General features: G+C 38.5%; 2 protein-coding genes across 2 annotated transcripts; one reads left to right on the forward strand and one right to left on the reverse strand.

The window, feature by feature from the left end:
* Nucleotides 1-109: 109 nt before the first annotated feature.
* On the reverse strand, nt 110-12,896 carry LOC137748241 (myosin-17). The gene is made up of 39 exons (XM_068488360.2): nt 12,453-12,896; nt 10,928-11,056; nt 10,596-10,739; nt 10,343-10,488; nt 10,087-10,243; nt 9,902-9,960; nt 9,379-9,538; nt 9,114-9,263; nt 8,903-9,039; nt 8,662-8,808; nt 8,409-8,510; nt 8,277-8,334; nt 8,080-8,181; nt 7,859-7,896; nt 7,532-7,658; nt 7,276-7,446; nt 6,763-6,894; nt 6,530-6,639; nt 6,368-6,428; nt 5,761-5,938; nt 5,431-5,636; nt 5,176-5,295; nt 4,989-5,087; nt 4,659-4,880; nt 4,173-4,312; nt 3,410-3,527; nt 3,269-3,319; nt 3,092-3,172; nt 2,838-3,008; nt 2,553-2,708; nt 2,236-2,442; nt 1,842-1,979; nt 1,678-1,748; nt 1,467-1,566; nt 1,313-1,369; nt 1,165-1,221; nt 987-1,067; nt 811-893; nt 110-710 (listed from the first exon to the last, which is right to left on the reverse strand). Exons 1-39 carry the CDS (start codon nt 12,453-12,455, stop codon nt 587-589), a joined length of 4,593 nt encoding a protein of 1,530 aa, XP_068344461.2. The 5' UTR covers nt 12,456-12,896; the 3' UTR covers nt 110-586.
* Nucleotides 12,897-16,900: 4,004 nt separating this feature from the next.
* LOC137747523 (threonine synthase, chloroplastic-like) lies at nt 16,901-18,860 on the forward strand. The gene has a single exon (XM_068487652.2). The coding sequence runs from the start codon at nt 17,148-17,150 to the stop codon at nt 18,738-18,740; it is 1,593 nt and encodes a 530-aa protein (XP_068343753.2). The 5' UTR covers nt 16,901-17,147; the 3' UTR covers nt 18,741-18,860.
* Nucleotide 18,861: the final 1 nt, after the last annotated feature.

Consider the following 18,861-nt stretch of genomic DNA (forward strand, 5'->3'; position numbering starts at 1 on the left):
TCCACGACTCGAACTTCTAACTTACGAGTTTTTATAAGTACCGAACTTTGAGTTCTTAAAAGTAATGCACAAATAAGGAACAATGGAAAGCAATTTTGAGGAAAAGAGGTCAAACAAAATAAAAATCCAATAAATTTGTATTCTGTAATCTTGTTAATACAAAAGCTTCCATCTAGTATTAGAAGTAATAAAAAAAACATTACACAACTTAATTACAACTTGCTTCCACATACAACAAATGATGGCCTACAAATCCACTCAAAAACCGGCAGACGACCTTAAAAACCAAACAAAGGAGCTACCGGCGCCAGTGCCCGTTTCCAGGCACATCGTCACATAAATTGTGACACGGCAACCTACGAAAATACCCTCGTGTTGACAAAACTCGAGGGAAAGAATGAACTGACTCCGCCATCCAAACCAAAATGGATGGCATGAGCAGATAAAACAAGCTCTATACACAAATGTTGATGATTGCAAACAATGAAACTATATGCACAGGTTTCAGCACATCACCTGATGTGCTGTGTCTTTCGACATAACCACAAAGACCCGAGCGGAACATGAGAGACGATGATCACGAACATCATTCAGACCGGGGGAGCAAGAAGCCAAACCCAGAGTGTTCACGAATCAATGGTGGAGGTTCAATGTCAGTTACGTCTACTTGTTGCATTGACTTTGAGATATCGTCCACCGAGAATGGTATGCTGCATGGAAATTCATCGAATTTAAGCAAAGAGAGATAATTTTCAGATGGATAATCAATACATAATTACATTGTAGTTCGGGGATCACGAATATCAGTACCTTGAGTCATCGTCTAATAGGAAAGAGCTGCTCACAGCATTGTTGGAGTCCTCAGTCATCAGAACTCTCATGCTTGAAATAACCTGAGGCATCAAGGAAGAATTTTAGAACCGAAATGTTTTAACATACATCAGTGGACAGAGGCTATATGTCGGTGCCATCTGAAGTCGACTTACATCTGAGGACACACTGTGTGTACCGTATTTGTCATCCCAGTACATTGTACTGATCCTGTATAACTGCTGTATGCTAAGCACCTGATGACGCCACAAGCAGCAATAACATCAGAAGGAAGGAAACATACAAATACGGGAAAAGAAAGAGGTCTGACATTTCAAAGGAAGAGGCACAAACCGGGCACAGCTCGTTCGTTATTTCATTCAAGGTCTTCTTCGGTTTCTGATGTATAACCTGAATTTTTCAGAAAATCTGTCAGCAAATTAAGCAAAAAGTGAGAATTACCATTTACTGCAATGAAAAGATCATAGGAACGAAATTTTACTAGGAATCCAACAGCCTGCCTAATATGCTTCAGTTCATCCCAAGCTGAGCCCGCATACTGTTGACAAAAAAGGTTTAAGGTAAAGACATGAGAGATTTGTAAAAAAAGGGTAAAGACATGAAAGAATGCATAAAATAAAGTTCATGGTTCTTACTTCCTCACTTGCCCCGTAGCACCACTGTTCTAATTCGGCCAAACCCGCTTTCACATACTCCCCATTACTGAACGAACAACACTCGCGCCGCAAAAGAAGGCTGCAGAAAATGATTGAATTAAATGCCAGAAGACCTCTAAACAAAGAGTGGTGGACGAAAAAAGGCGTGGGAAGGGATGCCGCAGAGAGGGAAAGGACTGATTGGATCTACCTATTGAATAGCTGGACATTGATGAATGAGAATATCTGAGTGAACACCTTGCGGACCAAGAAGGGAGGCACCTGCGATTCGCCAAACAATATAAGAATAAATTACTGTTCACCCGAGAAACGATCACAATTTTTTTACATTCTATGGGGAACCATATAACTCACATAATTTGCTTTCATTGTCTTCAGGCAACTGTCCAAGCTTTTCACAATGCTTTGCCAATGAGCAATTAAAGCTTGCTGAGCAACAGCATTAGCTTGGGCACGTCCTTTCACTAAACTTGCCCGTGATGTCCTGGGGGCCTGCATGGTACAAAAAAGCAAAATCAATCAAATTTTCCAGTTGTCCAAGTTGGTATCCCCATTATTTAGGGAGGAGAACATCTACAACACCAAAACACGGGCAACAAGAACAAAGTTTTCAATTCCTCCTTTATTAGCATATTCAGACACAATTCCTTCTTTTATTTTCTTTCTTATCTCACTTATGTCTATGGATTCTATAACATCAAAGAGCATGCTTTTGTTCACAGAACCATAAAACAGTTAAGTAAGCCACCTGGATACATAATCCGAGCAATGGTGAAATCTCCTTCTTCAAATTGTCTCTCATCATTCCATATATCTTCTCGAGGAAGGCAGTAAGCTGCTGCTTAAACAATAATGCAGGATACTTGGCCTCAACTTGCCGTAAGTCATCCAGTCTACCAAGTCCTCTACCATTAAGAAATGAGAGCCCCCCACTTTGAGGAGAAGCCCGTAACCCCTATTGAAGACGAGGGTACAGATGAAGATTGGTAGAAAAATAAGGATAAGTACAATACGAAACAACAAACTACTTAAATTAGAAGATAAGTAAATGTAAATGCTTTGTACCTGAGACATCCTTCCAAAAAGAGATGCTGATGATGTTCTCCTCCGTTGTGGTGTCAAGCTAGCTGCACCACTTGCCTTTAGTGTGTGCTGGAGCAGCAACAATAAAGTTGAGGTATTGGATAACCAATAAGCTAATACGTCATTATTATCCGGGACCTGCAGTACGTAAAACCAATTGTAACATGTTTAAGAATATTCAAAACTTGTTCTAAAATGTAGTAAGAAGGTACGACAAAGTTTGCACTAACAGGCTGTGATTTCTTAAAACCACCCAGAGTAACTTACCTCTATGGCTGAAGCTATTGTTTGAATTACACGGTCAAAAATTCCAGTCCTTTCCACTTCAAAGGACCTCCAGTGAAGAAGACATTTGTATACGACACAAGCAGCAATTGGTCTTCCCCCGAAAAAACCCAAATCCTGTGATATGCATTTGACCAGCAAGTCCTGGTTCTCCTGAAAACGAGTGGATAGCGGTAAACTAATTAGAAAGAGAAAAAGAAAAACCAAGGCATCAGGACATGCCAATAGCCACTTACCAGCTGCTTTTCATTTAGAGATTTCTGTGGTTTTTCCTCTGACTCAGGTTCGCGTGCATTTGATAAGGCAAGAGTCATATCCTGAAGCATATAGCAAACAGTAAGCAATACAAATAAATTCTTATCCTCTAAAGATTTGCAAAACTTTCATTCATTAAAGCAATGAAGTACACTTACCGATGTGACCTTGGATACTCCATTTACATAATTCCCATTCTCTGGTGTCCTCTGCGGATTTCATGAAACACTCAACCTATGAGTTTAAATGACAATGCAAATAAATGCAGAATGGGTAATGATCCTAAATTCAATAGACACCTGAATAATCACCGTCTTTGATCTTGAAGATAGAGATTTTCCAGTCGGCGACATGGTCAATGCTTGTTGACGAAGTACTTGATTCTCGGACTCTATGTTCGAAAGCTTCTCCTCTAGCCTGATATGGAGAATAAATCAAGTCCAATGAATATGACTTCACAGAAAATTGAGAGACAGAGAGAGAGAGACAAAGAGAGACAGAGAGATGCTTTGGATAAAATTTTTTAAAAAAAAAACAAAGGAGGGCACATTTCGAGACAAGAGAGGCAGAGGGAATAGTGCGTATCAAGGTGACAATTGATAGCAGGTTAAAAAAGCCTGATTCGTAAATGTAAAGGGGCAAAAAGGGAAAAAATGTAAAATTGAGTGAAGAATGGGATGTGGGTTAAGCAACTATTCTGCCGTCTAAGTTGGGCTCTTTTTAGCATAATTTTCTTCCACCTTTTCTTTGGGGCCTCTTTATAATTATTAATTATATGCGTTTGGGCCCAAAAACATTTTCTAAATCTTTTTAGTTCCTTTTAAGTCAGGCGAAAAACAAAAGACCTCAAGTAAAAACGTGAGTAGTAATTGTAAAGGGGCGGTGTGGAAAAATAAACATAAAAGTGAGTGAAGGGTGGTTAACAACCAACAAAATGTGAGCTTGCATTTTAACCTGCTGGACATGATGGGAAAATCTCGAGCCAGCCAGGTGTATGAAGCATAATCGTCATTATAACATACTAGAAACCTGACAATTCCATTATCACAAGTGTTTACAAACCTCTGTGCAGATTCCTGAAGCTGATCCACTTTTCTGCATGAATCTTCAAATTGTTTGACCAGCTCTGCATTTCTAGCCTCAGCATCAATAGAAGCTTTCCTTGCCTCTTCCGCTGCCTGTCTTTCTGAGAGCAGCAAGGCCTGTAAAGTTTTAAGGCGTCATTAAGTCAGCACATAACATAACTTTTCTACATGATATAATTAGAACAACTTTTAAGCAAAAGAACATAAGCTTAACAAAACTCAGGTAATTAATTCAGGCCAAATACTTCAGGCTTCAAGCTAACCCAACCAATTGGCAGTCCTAAACCTAAAATGCACAACCGGTTGCATTTTCAATGTGACTGTCTGCATTACAGAGATATGACCTCCTCTGAAAATGCATTATTGTCATCGTTATGGTCATCTGTTACAAATTGGTAAATCTAACAGAAGATACTTCATTGACAGATAGATGGTATTCATCATCCAAGTTAAGAGTCCCCACCTTCAAACTCTCCACCTCAGCAGATAATGAGTCAATTTTTTCAGTGTCTTGAATTATTACAGGAGTCTCCTTAATGACAGGAGGTGCTTCTTTAACAGCTTTCTCAAGTGCTTCTCGTTCTCTAATTGCTCTGGCATTTGCTTCTTCCATTTGTATTTGCATTGCATGCAAAGCTTCTTGCAACTTAGCAGTTTCTTGGGCCCTTTCCTCTTCTAAATCAGTCTGCAATTTAACTCATCACACATTAATTTAGGTGCTATTAAATGATCTACATTCTCTCACCAACCAACAACACCAACCAAAATGGATATTAAATATAAACATATTTACCCTTAATCGCTTCTCAAGTTGTAGGCGCCATGTAAGTTCTTCCACCCGCTTTTCTAGTTTGTCCTTAGCTTCTTTGAGGGCCCCTGTTTCTCTTGCAGCCTGAACAGATTTAAACCACAATGTAATTGATACAACGCCTTAGATCCTCCTACAGAAACAAATCACATTAAGGAGTGGTAATACAAACCATTTTGAGATTTCTGAGCTCTTTCCGGGCAACTCTACGCCTCCACCCACACTGCGTATATAATGCAGCTTTCTGGAGACTCCTATAGTAAGAATAGGCTATGTGACCACGCAAATGAGTCTGGAAGCAATCAACAAGAATGACTAATCAATATTAATTCATCTGAAACAAGATGCACTAACAGAAACATAGAAGTTTCTAGAATTCGTTACGAAATTTAAAACAATACAGTAAGAATATGAGTGATGATAGGACCTGGATAAGAATTGCAGCCTTAGTTTGCTTTCTGAATCTGAATTCATTTCGCGCAGTCATTGCTCTCAACCCTGTCTGTATTGTGATTGCAGACAACCGTACTGTCGAGAATGATTTCCTGGCAATGTATCGTCGGAAATCTTTCTGTATCTTGACAGCTGCTGCTTGTTGTCGCAGCTGCTCAAATATCTCACGAGCGTATGTTCCTGATTTTTTTTATAAAAACCAAGAATACAGTTATAATTTGGAATACCACTGGGTTGAACAACCAATTAATATGATGTGTTTGAGGCCAAAGGTTATTATTTAAATGCCAATAGATGATGATACCTCTCACATAAGATTGCAATTGAATAGCAGCTTTGCGTAATGCAAAGAACTCTTTGCGTGCAACATATGTACGGATTTGCCTTTGTATGGTTCTGGCTGCATTTCCAAGTACCTCTGCTCTCCTTGCATCCAACTCAGCCATCTGACCAGCTCTTAGAAAGACCTTTGTCTTGCCTATCTGCCAAGGAGTTGAACAAAATGATTATCAGACAAAAGGTACATTGACAAAATGCTTGGCAAAATATGAAAAATCAAGTGAATTACGCAGAAAACAACAGCATACATATAGAAAGTTCAAACAGGTTACACAAGCATCATCTATTTGATAGCATTAAGAACTAAGAAAAAGTGAGGAAATTTCAGAAAGCTATTAGCCTGCTAGGGACAGCTGACAGGCATGGATAGTCGGGTCCCCGTCAACTCCTATTAGAACAGGGATGTCAGCCCTACAACCTGGGTTCGTGCAGTAATGACCTCATCCCAAGCCGGCATTGTTTAAAGATAAGCTCGGGTATAAAATATAGGGTGTATATGGGTTGCACTACCCAAGCCTGCCTAACTGCCGTAGCTAAGTAGTATCATCAATGAACATAAAAACTTGAATCACCTGATAACCAGTCAATCCCAGTTTATCCAGGATCATTTGGCATGCAACCTTGTCCTCGCAGCTGTTCAGGCAAAAGTAAAAACAATTCAACATTTCTGTTGAAAATGAAAGCTAAAGATAAAAAAAATCTGTCTTTCACCTGGCATAAAAATGTGTACTTACTTTCCTTCCAAAACTTCAGGAGCAAGAACCCCAAAGCGGAGAAGAAAATCATAAAATGTACGTCGGGTAGGATATCCAGCGCAGCTGATCCTAATTGCCTCAAGAACACCCTGAAAAATAATAATAATGACTGGTATAAGCTACCCAGAAACACAGGTTTTCGGATGATTGTTTTTGCAGGTTATGCAGTAGAAATTAAGGACAAGAGGAATTTATAGGCAGATCATACTCACACCACAGCGTAATTGTTGTATAATGTTAAAATTCTCAAAAATGGCAGGCTTGAGGACACTGTTCGGCTTCACACATCTGATATAGTGAGGTTCTGTTGAATTTAAGGTCTCCATCAAAGATTGTAGTTGTAACTGCATTTTCAAGAAGATAATCTCAGCTGTTGCCTCCATAACAAAAAGTTTTCAATAATATAATATATTAAGATGTAGCTGAACATTAAATTTAAAGTAAAGGTGTTCTGTACAGACAATTCCATACATCGTGTCTTGCAACAGACTCGGTGCTCCAGAAAGTGACTAAGAGAGTACATGGTGCTCAATAAATCAAACTTTTGGGTGTTATCTGAGACAAATTTGCAATGTCAAGGATAAGAATTCATCCCCGTTTAGACTTATGGCGTCCCTCCGACTCACTACCATAAATTTAAATCTAAAATGTGGATACTAATTCAATAAAAAAACTATAATCCACACAATTATAAGACAGCGTAGAGTACTTGATCCAAATAATACCTTGAAGCGTGATCCAATGGATGAAAACTTCGATGACTTGGATGAATCCTCTGGAAGTGGAGGAAATAGCCCCGCCACAAAAGGGCATTTGGAGGCTGTCAACAGATCCTGGTGCTCTGCAACCACATAATCTTTGTTTTTATCAAGGAACTGATCAGCCAGATAAGTTACCTGAAAAACAATTGATGAAAGTTTAGCACAAATTACAATAATATATAGAGGTACTGGACATGCATAATGGCCCCAACATGTATACCTCCCCTGCATAGTGAGATATGGTAAAGCTAGTACGAGAAAGCTTCGGTTTGATAAAGCGCTTGTTTTTTGTAAATGTCTGGTATAACTTCTGAGAGAATGTTTCATGCGTGGATTTAGGAAACATACTGCGAAGCAAAAAGACAAACATGAGTCCAACGAAAAGGAAGAATTTAAAGAATTCAAGCTTGATTACAATTGTTCATAAAAATGAAAATTAGAGGATAAAAAAACACAAAAACTAGAGCAAGTTAACTTCTAATGAAGGTAAGAATTCTGATTCCATCAACTTCATAAAAAATTGCATGATTAAATATTATCTACATACCAGGCTTCATCTAAAAGTGCAATTATCCCTCCAGGTTTCTGGAAACAGAAAAGAAAAAAATAAAAGATTAAACAATAACTCAAGTGAAATGGAATGAGGAAACAGTAGACTTCTGTTATTCTTTCAGATGAAGGAATCCCACATTATGAGTTTGTAATCATGTAAACTATAGTAGCCATTTTGGATAATAAACAAGAATGCAGCAAGCACCAATCTGTCACCTTTTCAATCAGATCCAACACATCTTGATTATCAACAAACTCGATGTAGCTCCAATTGATTTCTTCTTTTGTATATTCTTCCTGTTCCATCTTAAAGACATGCTGCAACAAGCAATTACCAAAAGATTTTGATTAAGACTGAACTAAACTATTATCATGAAAATTAGGAAGTGAGAACTATGCCAAAAGTTTCTGACCTGATTGAAATGTTGTTGCAACTTCTCATTTGTAAAATTGATACAGAACTGCTCAAAACTATGGAAAAGGAAACTTGTCAGCTGCAAGACCAGATCGTACATTGTAAACAATATTTGAAGTTGAAAGTTTACCTGTTGAACTTAAAGCTCTCAAACCCATAAATATCAAGAACTCCAATCAATGTCTTTGAGTTTGGATCTTGACCAATTGAGATGTTAATTTTCTCCACAAGCCTGTTGCATTAAAGAGAATTTAACGTAAGAACCAAAAACAGTGGTTAGAATACATGTGTTCGATACTATACGACAACAGATGTTCATGGCTAAGCATGCATGGACACAACAAACACGTACAAACAAAACCACTGTAAGGAAATTGGATTACCAGTCAAACAAACGTGAATAAATAGTTTTGGCCAAGGCATCTCTGCTAGCCAATGCAGAAACAGGGTCAAGAGTCCTTGTGATGATTTCTTCTGGTGTTACCATTACACGCTTAATGAGAGCATCTTCCAAGCTCTTAGGATCACACCTACAATAAAGAATAATTGATATGTCATTAATAAAAAGGTAATAATATGAGATTCAAAATGCACCAAATGCAGGAAATGATAAAAGAAGCATACTTAAGCAACTCAGCTGTCGTCTTCAGATGGAATCTAGACTTCTCATCCTTAATGACAGAAGAGTCAATATCCTCTCCTTTTGCAAATTCAACATTGCCAAGATGCAGAATTGCAGCTACTACCAAAAAAATTGCATCCTGGAAAAGAAGAATTATTATCAAACTGAATGTAACACCACACAATCTATCTTAGCACATCTGATAACACCGACCTGCTCTTCCTCACTGATCCCAACTACATCCATAGCCCTTCGGGTTGCAAGATATTCTTCACCGTCATCTATTCCATCCAGCTCATAGCAACTGGATTGATTCAAGTAATGGAATTGTTTGGGGTCTCCCAACTTAAATTTATCTCTCTCCTGAAAGATTTTAAGAAGCAACAATAAACTGTAACTATCCATCACAGGTATAGAACAGCAAAACATATGACGGATGGTGAGGTGTGTGGTTCAATGTCAAATACATTTTAAATACCTCAGGTGGCGAAGCACAAAGAAGGTAAAAGCAATGATAGTTTCTTTCAGGATCTGAGATTTGGCAAACTCGAGACCTTTCAAGCAAATAAGTCCTTATAGCTGCCCCAGAGATCCTCCCATTCTTGTCAAATTGAATCTCCACAAATTTACCAAACCGACTGCAATGTGCAAACAGAACAGACATTGAGAGAGTAAACTGTGAAAAGGGAAAGATGTACACCAAATTTCCCTGACATCAGTTGTATGATTTATGTATTAAGATATGTGATGTAGGCTTGTGTGGCTGGCCAACACAGTATCCAAGACAATCTCAAGACAATCTCTCTTCCTTATTAACAATAGAATACAGTACTGTTAGATATATATTATATTATTATCTTGCATTTCTTCTTCCGCATTGTCCATCATTCATTTGACAGTTAAATGCACGATATGGGAACCAGACACATTTACACTACAATCTTTCTGGCATTGGTGAAACCATGATTCGACTTGTCAAGCTCGGGAATGAAAATACTCACCTGGAGTTGTTGTTTCTGACAGTTTTGGCATTTCCAAATGCTTCAAGAACTGGATTGGACTGTGAATAATCAACCAGAAAATTAATCCAGGTAACGATATTCATCCCATTTGAACATAAACAATATTAAATTTTCAAGATAATCTATGGACCACAGTCTAAAGGCAGAATATAGTCTCATCATACTTCTAGAACTTGTTGTTCAACTGTCCGCCCTTCTACACCAGTTCGACCTCCAAGGTACGCAAGATATCGCATAAGCATCTTTGTTGTCTCTGTTTTACCAGCACCACTCTCTCCACTAACCAGAATTGAATTGCTTTTTCCCTCATTGATCATTGCTCTGTTATATAAAATACTCAAATAGTAAGAACATGATGGGAAGAAATGTGGGGGAACTGAGAACATAAATATTGCACCTGATAGGATATATTTAAGTTACCTATAAGCAACATCTGCAATTGCAAAAACATGAGGGCTTAACTCCCCAAATTGGGCTCCTTTATATTGTTCCATCATATGTACGTCATACAAATGTGGTAACCTTTGAAATGGATTTACTGCAATCAAAATATTTCCAGTGTATGTCTGGAAAGATATACAAGGATAATACAACAAGACAGTCAAAAACTTTTCATTTCAACTCAAAAATTCCTCCAGCACTACTAACGAACAGAGAAAACTTTGTATCTTACATATATTTCATTGAGTTCATATCTGGCTGCCAAATTATTCAGAACTCCTGGTTCATGCAAATATGACAGCTTTGTCATGTCATCTACACCTCCAGGAGGAGCTTCAGTATCCTCGGGAAAGACTTTCGAGATATTTGAAACAACCTGCAACCAGATTTTCAGTTAGTGAACGTTATAATACCTAGCATAAAGTATATCATGATTGGTCGTACATCAAATTTCCACTTAAAAATTGAGGATAAAAAAAAACCAATTTCATTTGCATAGAGAAGTTTCCAATGCAACAAAAACATATCTCTCATCACACAGTAAATACATTAAGTATGGCTCACCGTTTTCCCATTTTTGGTACGTATGTGAACTTCTTCACCACTAATACGGAAAACTTCTCCACCAATCCATGCTTCTTTTGGATCTTCAACCCAGACATGAGAACCTACAATAATGTTAACTGGTGGAGCCTGCAAACACAAACACATTAGAATGGAAAAGATAAAACGAATACAAGAAACTATTGTTCACAAACAGCACATAAATGAAAAAGAAACATTTCTCAAGAGAACTATTTTATAGCTCAACTTTTGGATTTTATAAAATCAACGAAGTGTTTTAGTAACGACTTTCTACCATAATGGAATAGAGTGAATAGGAATTCAATCCAAAAGTAAACCTTATACGAGTGAGTTCATAATAAGTTCAACTATAAATAACACAGGTGTCCAAAGTATTTCATCGAAAATTGTTGGAAAGCTGTTTGAAAATTTAGCTTAAAAGTTGATTCAAATAACGTACTCAATGGCTATAAAATTCTTTAGAATAAAAATGTAAGTGAAAATTTACACTAAAATCATATTGGTGGCTGGAAAAATCCATGAAGAAATGTAATAGGGCCCCAACATGTATCTAACAAAATTCAACAGTTGTTCAAAACAAAAAACAAAAAATCAACAAATTGTTCGCGGACTTCAAAACCACTAAAGGAACTAAAACAAGAAATATGGCTAAAAACCAGAAGTAGCTGACAATAAATTTACAATTGCAGCAACATTGCCACAGACACCCGTCTTACTGTTGACTTAATGTTGACTATAAAGCCACACTCAAAGTTTATGGCACAACTAACCACACTACTTCCGAAAGCTCCATTTCTTATATGTATTGAAAGGCCACGAACAACTATTATGCATGAAAGTTGCAAAACCTGACGGGAGCCAACCAAGTCCTCGTTAATTGACTAAAATGGACCACCACCCTCTCACTAATTTCAAAAATTACCTTGCCCCGTCATTTCGTATGGAATTAGAACCTCTTATGGTAAGTAAATTATTCCCCATCCACTTCACCTATCACTTGATTACGCATATGACTAAACTCAGCCGAATCTATCAAGTAGAATTGGATTGTTTAGACCACAATGCCTGTACTAGACAATCTTAATGCCCTTAGCATCAAAATCCAACAATACATTTTTTTTATCTCTTTTACTCGTTCCTCTTGTAGCGGCCATAGCTACCGATGCATATTCATTGAATTTGAATTTCGCAAACCCCTTTCGCATCGCAACCAATAGAAGCTGACAATTCAAAATTTAAAAATTAAACATTTTTTGGTGCCTGTTTTTGCAAATTTCCTATCTTTTCAATTGCTACATCATTTGAGCTACAAAACTAAAAACCATACAATCAATCCGGAGCTTCGGATAATCAAACTTTCGGCAAATTAAGCCAAACCAACAATTTCACTATTAAAAAAAACTAAATCAAAATGAAACTTGCATAATCAAACTTCAGCTAAGCTAACCAATCAATCAAATAAATCAAACTAATCAACCATTTCCACATATTTCTTTCAAGTTACCATATCGATTGCACAGAGCGATCTCCTCTGCTATGACATCCGATACAGGACCGAGGCAAGCAGCAACTGACTCGGCGAGTCAGATCGGAGCGAACCGGACCGGAAGCTTTGAACTTTCAGCCGCAATACCGATAAACAAATTTGAACTTCGAGCCGGCGAAGACGACAATGGGAAGCGTACAAAGCAGACGATAAAATTCTCGGCCCCTTTCTTCCGAAGCTTTCTTTTTCTTTTTTTTCTTTTTTCGAATTTTTTGTTTCTCTCTCTAGAAATTGAGGTGTGGAAGCTTAAATACGAAGAAGCTTTGAAAGCTTCTACGTCTCTCTGACTCTTTCTCTCTTTCTCTCTCTAAGTTTTTGAGTCTTTCTCTCTCCAAGTTGTTGAGTCCTTCTCTCTCTAAAAGTTTTTGACGTTGTGTGCTCTCTTTGTTTGCTTGCGGCTGTGCGTTTCGGACAGTTGAGATTATTTTTCTACTTTTTTTATTTTACTGGTCTGGTCGGCTGGGGTCCTAGAGGGAGAAAGGAGAGAGAGAAAGGAAGAAATGCTTCGTGAGCTCCACAAACGTTGGCTTTCGGCTCCAAAACCGACAGATTAGAATCAAAATCTATGTTTTTTGGGTGGATACGTCTTTGTAAATTACGGAAAACCCCTTATTCATTTTGGGAGGTAATTTTTTTTCTTCTAACTTCGATTAAACGCATGTGCAAACTGCAAAAATACGTTAAGAAACTATTATTTGCACTGACTGTAATATATACTGTTTGATAAGCATCACTCATCTTCAATGATGACGCTCAATACTGTAGCAAAACTTAGAATATTGATACTTATAGAAAGGTTTCATAAACGGAAATAGTGAAAGGTAGTAATACCTTATAAATATTTAACTACCTTATTGTAATATGTTTTCAATGTACCTAAAACGGTATGAATGATTAAAATTTTCATGAGATTTATAGATTTATAATCCAATTACGGTTATTGAAAATCTCATAAGAATTAACGAATGTATGAATTTCACAATTATTATGATTTTTTGCAATATTATTTGAAACTATAATTAACTAAGCTTCAAATTTTCGTAATTTTTTATTAAAAAGTAAAAACAAAAGATGGTATTTTCAATTTGAACTTGTGTTGTTGGAGTAATTAATTACTATTTTACCAACTTTTGCACTTGACTAATTTGCACTAAGCCTATTTGAGCAACTACATTAGAAGTTTTTTTTCTCACCAATTGACCATGGAGGTTAAAATGGTAATTCGAACAACGCCATACGACCAATATATTCTTAGGAAGAGAATTACGTTTTACGACATGACAATCACGTTTTACGACATGACAATCCGATATCCGCCTACAATTCGCTGGCGCCTGAATTTTGTATTGCCTCTAAATACTTGGGCTGGAGGAAACATTCCGTGTAAACACTCACACTGTATGTTGGGTGTCCGTGGATTGCCATTTTTTTTTTTCTTTTTTGGTACAAAAGTAAAGTTCTTTACCAAAACACAAACTTACAACGCAAAGGCCCAAAGACAAAAACACATGCAAGCAAAAGTGGGCCAGCCTAACAAACCAAAAAAGAGTCCAACCAAAAGTTGAGGCCCAAAGCAGAAAGAAAGCTAAAAAAATCGAGAGTTCCACTGCAACCACCGCTACAACAGTGCATCTCGACCCACACAACTCCATGCCCACAACCGAGTATCGCCTCATCGATCGCATCAGTCAACCCCAATCATCCCCCCGAGCACAACCACAAAGTGAAGAGAACCAACGACCAAGTGAAAAAAGTTCATGGGATTCCATGAGCAACACTACCAACAAAGGCACACAACAGAAATAAGGTGATGGTGTTAGGAACACCAGACCGGTGGAAGCATCAGAGATTTATTCACCATCTCGGTGGGCTGCAACAAATCGTGGTGAAGCGTGACTGTATATCGAAGCTTGAATAAACAAGGAGGAAGAACACATGTGGGGTGAGAAGAAAATGGCAAATCGAAATGGAGAATAGGGAAAAATCAACATAAGGGAGATAAGGAGGAGACAAAGAAATAGAGGAAATAAAGGCCACTAACCCTTGTCGCAATTAGAATCAGCGATACTGAAATTGAACACAATTAAAACCATTAACACAGACAGTGAGAATTGCCCTCAAACAGAGGGTCTCTCACAGGGTGAGAAAAAAGTAGCTAACGCATGCTTAATTTGTGTTCCCCATGGCCACAAAGTATGAGATTCGTTAGTTAGGTACCAAAAAAGGATTTGAGAGAGGTTATATTTAAATCATAGGGTGTGATATCCACTCACTCTATTAACAAAGAATGTGTTGAAGTAAAAACAAGTGTGTTTTAGCCACGCCAATTGTTCTGACCTTTGGTCACCATCCTTTGATCAAAAACCAAATTATAAATTAGAGCTATGATAATCTTTTGGAACTAATTTTTTTCCTAATTTCTTTTACTAATTAGAAAGGAAAAGAATTTAGTTATATTTGGATCATATTTCACGTGGGTGGGTCCAAAATTTATGATATTATTCAAAATCTTTATGGTTCAATTAAATAACTATTGACTCAATTGCTTACAAAAATAAATAAATATTTACACAATTGACTCATAAAATAAATAAATAAATATTGACTCGCATGTTCACAAAAATACTAGTCTCTTGTATGGCACTTTGTTTTATACATGTTATTTTACTTACAATTTTTTTTGTTTACATAAGTTTTTATATTTTGTTATTAAAACAAACAAAATAGCCACTTAGTACTACGATCAAGTCTTATTTACTTGCGAGTAAAATGTATTAGGTTTGATTCTCGTAAAATACGAATCTGAACCACATTATTACTAATCTAGCATCTTACGTTTTGATGGAAGTTTTGATAACCCCAACCCTTTGCCTTATTTTTCTACTGACGTGAAATTTTATCTTTTGTTGACAAGTTTGCACTTTTGCAAAATGAACTTGAAGGACCTACATGCACAGACTTCTAAATAAAATTACAATTAATAATGCTAAAATAAAAAATCAACCTCGACAGCCAAGTAGCCAACCCATCATCCAACCCTCCTCTCTCTCTTGATAGTGCGCCATATTGATTCGAATTTGGTGACTACAAATGCGTACAGAGGAGGCCTAGATGGGTTGAGGCGTTTTGGGAGCTTTGGTGGTTCTGCAAAATTTGGTACTTAGGTGGATTCAGGGTGTTGCGCGCACCTGTGGGGGGTGGTCGTGCATGTGGATTTTTTTTTTATATTTTGTTTAGCTTAAGAAGAGGGGGGCAATTTTTGGCCTTTTGAATGTTTCACTGAATCTTGCCTCTCCCATTATATATAAAGATTCACCGAATGTAATCGAAGTTTTGTATTCGATTTTCTTCTGCTTTCAAAATCACTAGCAATTATCGAATAAAAATTTTGTGTATCACAAATTATATACTCGAACATGTTGCAACAAAACTATGCACAACCTAATTTGATAAGTTGCTTGTTGCATACCCACACGTAATTTCTACAAACGGAAATCCCTTGATATATTAGGCGTAAGCATGGTGAGACTGTTTCTATTTAGGCCTAAACTACAAGTGAATTAATGTCAACATCACAATTTGGGTTAGCCCTTTAGTTCTATTAGACCTTATAACTCCAGCCGTATAAATGTTAATATCTCAATCTGGTTTGGTTCAATTTAAGTTCAAACGAGTCGTATTATTGAACCAAATCAATCGTTTTATTGACCAATTTGGTTCTTTTTTTCTTTTTTTTTTTCCTCCGTAAACAAGTTAGTAAATATTCTAGAGAACTTTAACGAAATTTTTTTGATATTGTTCATTTTAACGAAAAATCATATTTTTACACTAAAAAGTCAATCATGGTACTATTCACTTTACCCTTTATTTTGTCTTTATCGTTAAAACTCAAAGTTTTCAAGTCATTTTTATTAGTTTTCCTAATATTCTAATGTATCTTACATATATCTAAGTCGACCAAGAGTTAAGATAAGAAATTTGAGAGACGTGTTATAAATAAAGTATGGAGTAAGAGAAAATAGAGGGAGACAAGAGAGACATTGCACGAGGAATTAACCTACAATTTCCTTCTCATTAGAGTGCCTATTACTAATATAGAATTTACGTAAAAAGATATTCAACTATTAAGATATTACATATTATTAAAGTAGAACGTGAACAGTCACATAATGAATAATATTGACAACACTTTACACACAAAAAAAAAAGAAAAAGAAATGAGATTTCATAATAATAATGAGATTTTCAATACATTTCCCATAAAAAAAAAAAGGAACACTAATAAAATAGCCTTGAAAACTTTGAGTTTTAACGAAAATGACAAAACAAATAGTAAAATAAATAGTATCAAAATTAATTTTTTAATATAAAAATATGATTTTTCGTTAAAATAAATAGTATCAGAAATTTTCGTTAAAATTTCTTAAAAAAAATCCAAAAACCAAAAAGGATTACATAAGTTTCATAAACACAAAACGAAAACGTGCCTAATTTGTACACGTGTCCCAAACGGACCTACTAATGAGTCACGACCCCCTTGCTCCTCCTGCTCCTGCTCCTTGGTCCTTATGATCACCCACCACTCCAAACACCTCCAAAATCCAAACGCCCGCCGCCTCCTTCCACACGCTTCCCCTCTCTTTCCTCTCAGCCATGGCTTCCTCCGCCTTGTTCCACTCCTCTCTCTCCTCCCTCTCTCCTAATCTCCCCGCGTTTTACCAAAACCCCGCATCCAAACGCCCCCCTACCCCCTCACTCTCCGTATCCTGCACCTCCTCCACATTCGATCCCTCCACCGCATCAAACACCTCCTCGCCTCAGCCCCCTTCCAACAAGACCCGCCGCGCCGCCGACGAGAACATCCGCGACGAGGCCCGCCGCCACCGCTCCCCCCATAATTTCTCGGCCAAGTACATCCCGTTCAACTCGGGCTTCGACTCCCCCGAGTCCTACTCGCTCGACGAAATCGTCTACCGCAGCCAATCCGGCGGCCTCCTTGACGTCCAGCACGACATGGAAGCGTTGCGGAAGTTTGATGGGGCGTACTGGCGGAGGCTCTTCGACTCGCGCGTTGGAAAGACCACGTGGCCGTACGGCTCCGGGGTCTGGTCCAAGAAGGAGTGGGTCCTCCCTGAGATCGACGACGACGACATCGTTTCGGCGTTCGAGGGGAACTCCAACCTCTTCTGGGCGGAGCGTTTCGGAAAACAGTTTATGGGCATGAACGATCTCTGGGTCAAGCACTGCGGCATCAGCCACACCGGCAGCTTCAAGGACCTCGGCATGACGGTACTAATCAGCCAGGTCAACCGGCTCAGGAAGCTCAAACGACCCGTCATCGGAGTTGGCTGTGCCTCCACCGGCGACACGTCGGCCGCTCTCTCCGCCTATTGCGCATCCGCAGGTATTCCCTCGATTGTTTTCTTACCGGCGAACAAAATTTCAATGGCGCAATTGGTCCAGCCGATCGCGAACGGCGCGTTTGTGCTGAGCATCGACACCGACTTCGACGGCTGCATGAAGCTAATCAGAGAAATCACGGCCGAATTGCCGATTTACTTGGCGAATTCACTGAATAGTTTGAGGCTGGAGGGGCAGAAGACAGCGGCGATTGAAATTTTGCAGCAGTTCGATTGGGAGGTGCCCGATTGGGTCATTGTTCCGGGAGGCAATCTCGGCAACATATATGCATTTTACAAAGGGTTCAAAATGTGCCAGGAATTGGGGTTAGTGGATCGAATTCCGCGGATGGTTTGTGCTCAGGCCGCGAATGCGAACCCGCTTTACTTGTATTACAAGTCAGGGTGGAAGGATTTCAAGCCGGTGAAGGCGAATTCGACATTCGCCTCTGCTATACAGATTGGGGACCCTGTTTCCATAGACAGAGCCGTGTATGCTCTGAAGAATTGCGATGGGATCGTGGAGGAAGCCAGTGAGGAGGAGCTGATGGACGCAATGGCGAAAGCCGACTCCACAGGGATGTTTATCTGCCCTCACACCGGCGTTGCCCTAACCGCATTGGATAAGCTCAGGAAGAGTGGTGTCATTGGAGCCGGTGATCGGACTGTGGTGGTCAGTACTGCTCACGGTCTGAAGTTTACTCAGGCGAAAGTTGACTATCACTCGAAGGCCATCCCGGACATGGCTTGCCGGTTCGCTAACCCGCCCACGGAGGTGAAGGCGGAATTCGGGGTGGTGATGGATGTGCTCAAGGATTATTTGTTGAACAAGGCTCCAAAGGAATAAGTGAGAGACGAGGGTTTTAGCAAGTTTTTTGTATTAATGTAACGAAGTATGCCTTTTCGCTGTTGATGCTCGGATTTCAACAGTTTGCTTTTTGGTTAATCCACAGAAGTAATTTTGAAAT

This window comes from Pyrus communis, chromosome 2 (genome assembly GCF_041283825.1).
Source record: "Pyrus communis isolate YQ-2024b chromosome 2, ASM4128382v1, whole genome shotgun sequence".
Taxonomy (NCBI): domain Eukaryota; kingdom Viridiplantae; phylum Streptophyta; class Magnoliopsida; order Rosales; family Rosaceae; genus Pyrus; species Pyrus communis.

Excerpts from the sequence above, each read along its gene's own strand:
- LOC137748241 (XM_068488360.2), bottom strand. Across the intron at positions 10,489-10,595 it reads ATGAACTCAATGAAATATAT|ACATACACTGGAAATATTTT; the intron begins GTAAGATACAAA and ends ATATCTTTCCAG. Across the intron at positions 9,539-9,901 it reads GTCAGAAACAACAACTCCAG|TCGGTTTGGTAAATTTGTGG; the intron begins GTGAGTATTTTC and ends TGCACATTGCAG.
- LOC137747523 (XM_068487652.2), top strand. The coding sequence starts at position 17,148 with ATGGCTTCCTCCGCCTTGTTCCACTCCTCTCTCTCCTCCCTCTCTCCT.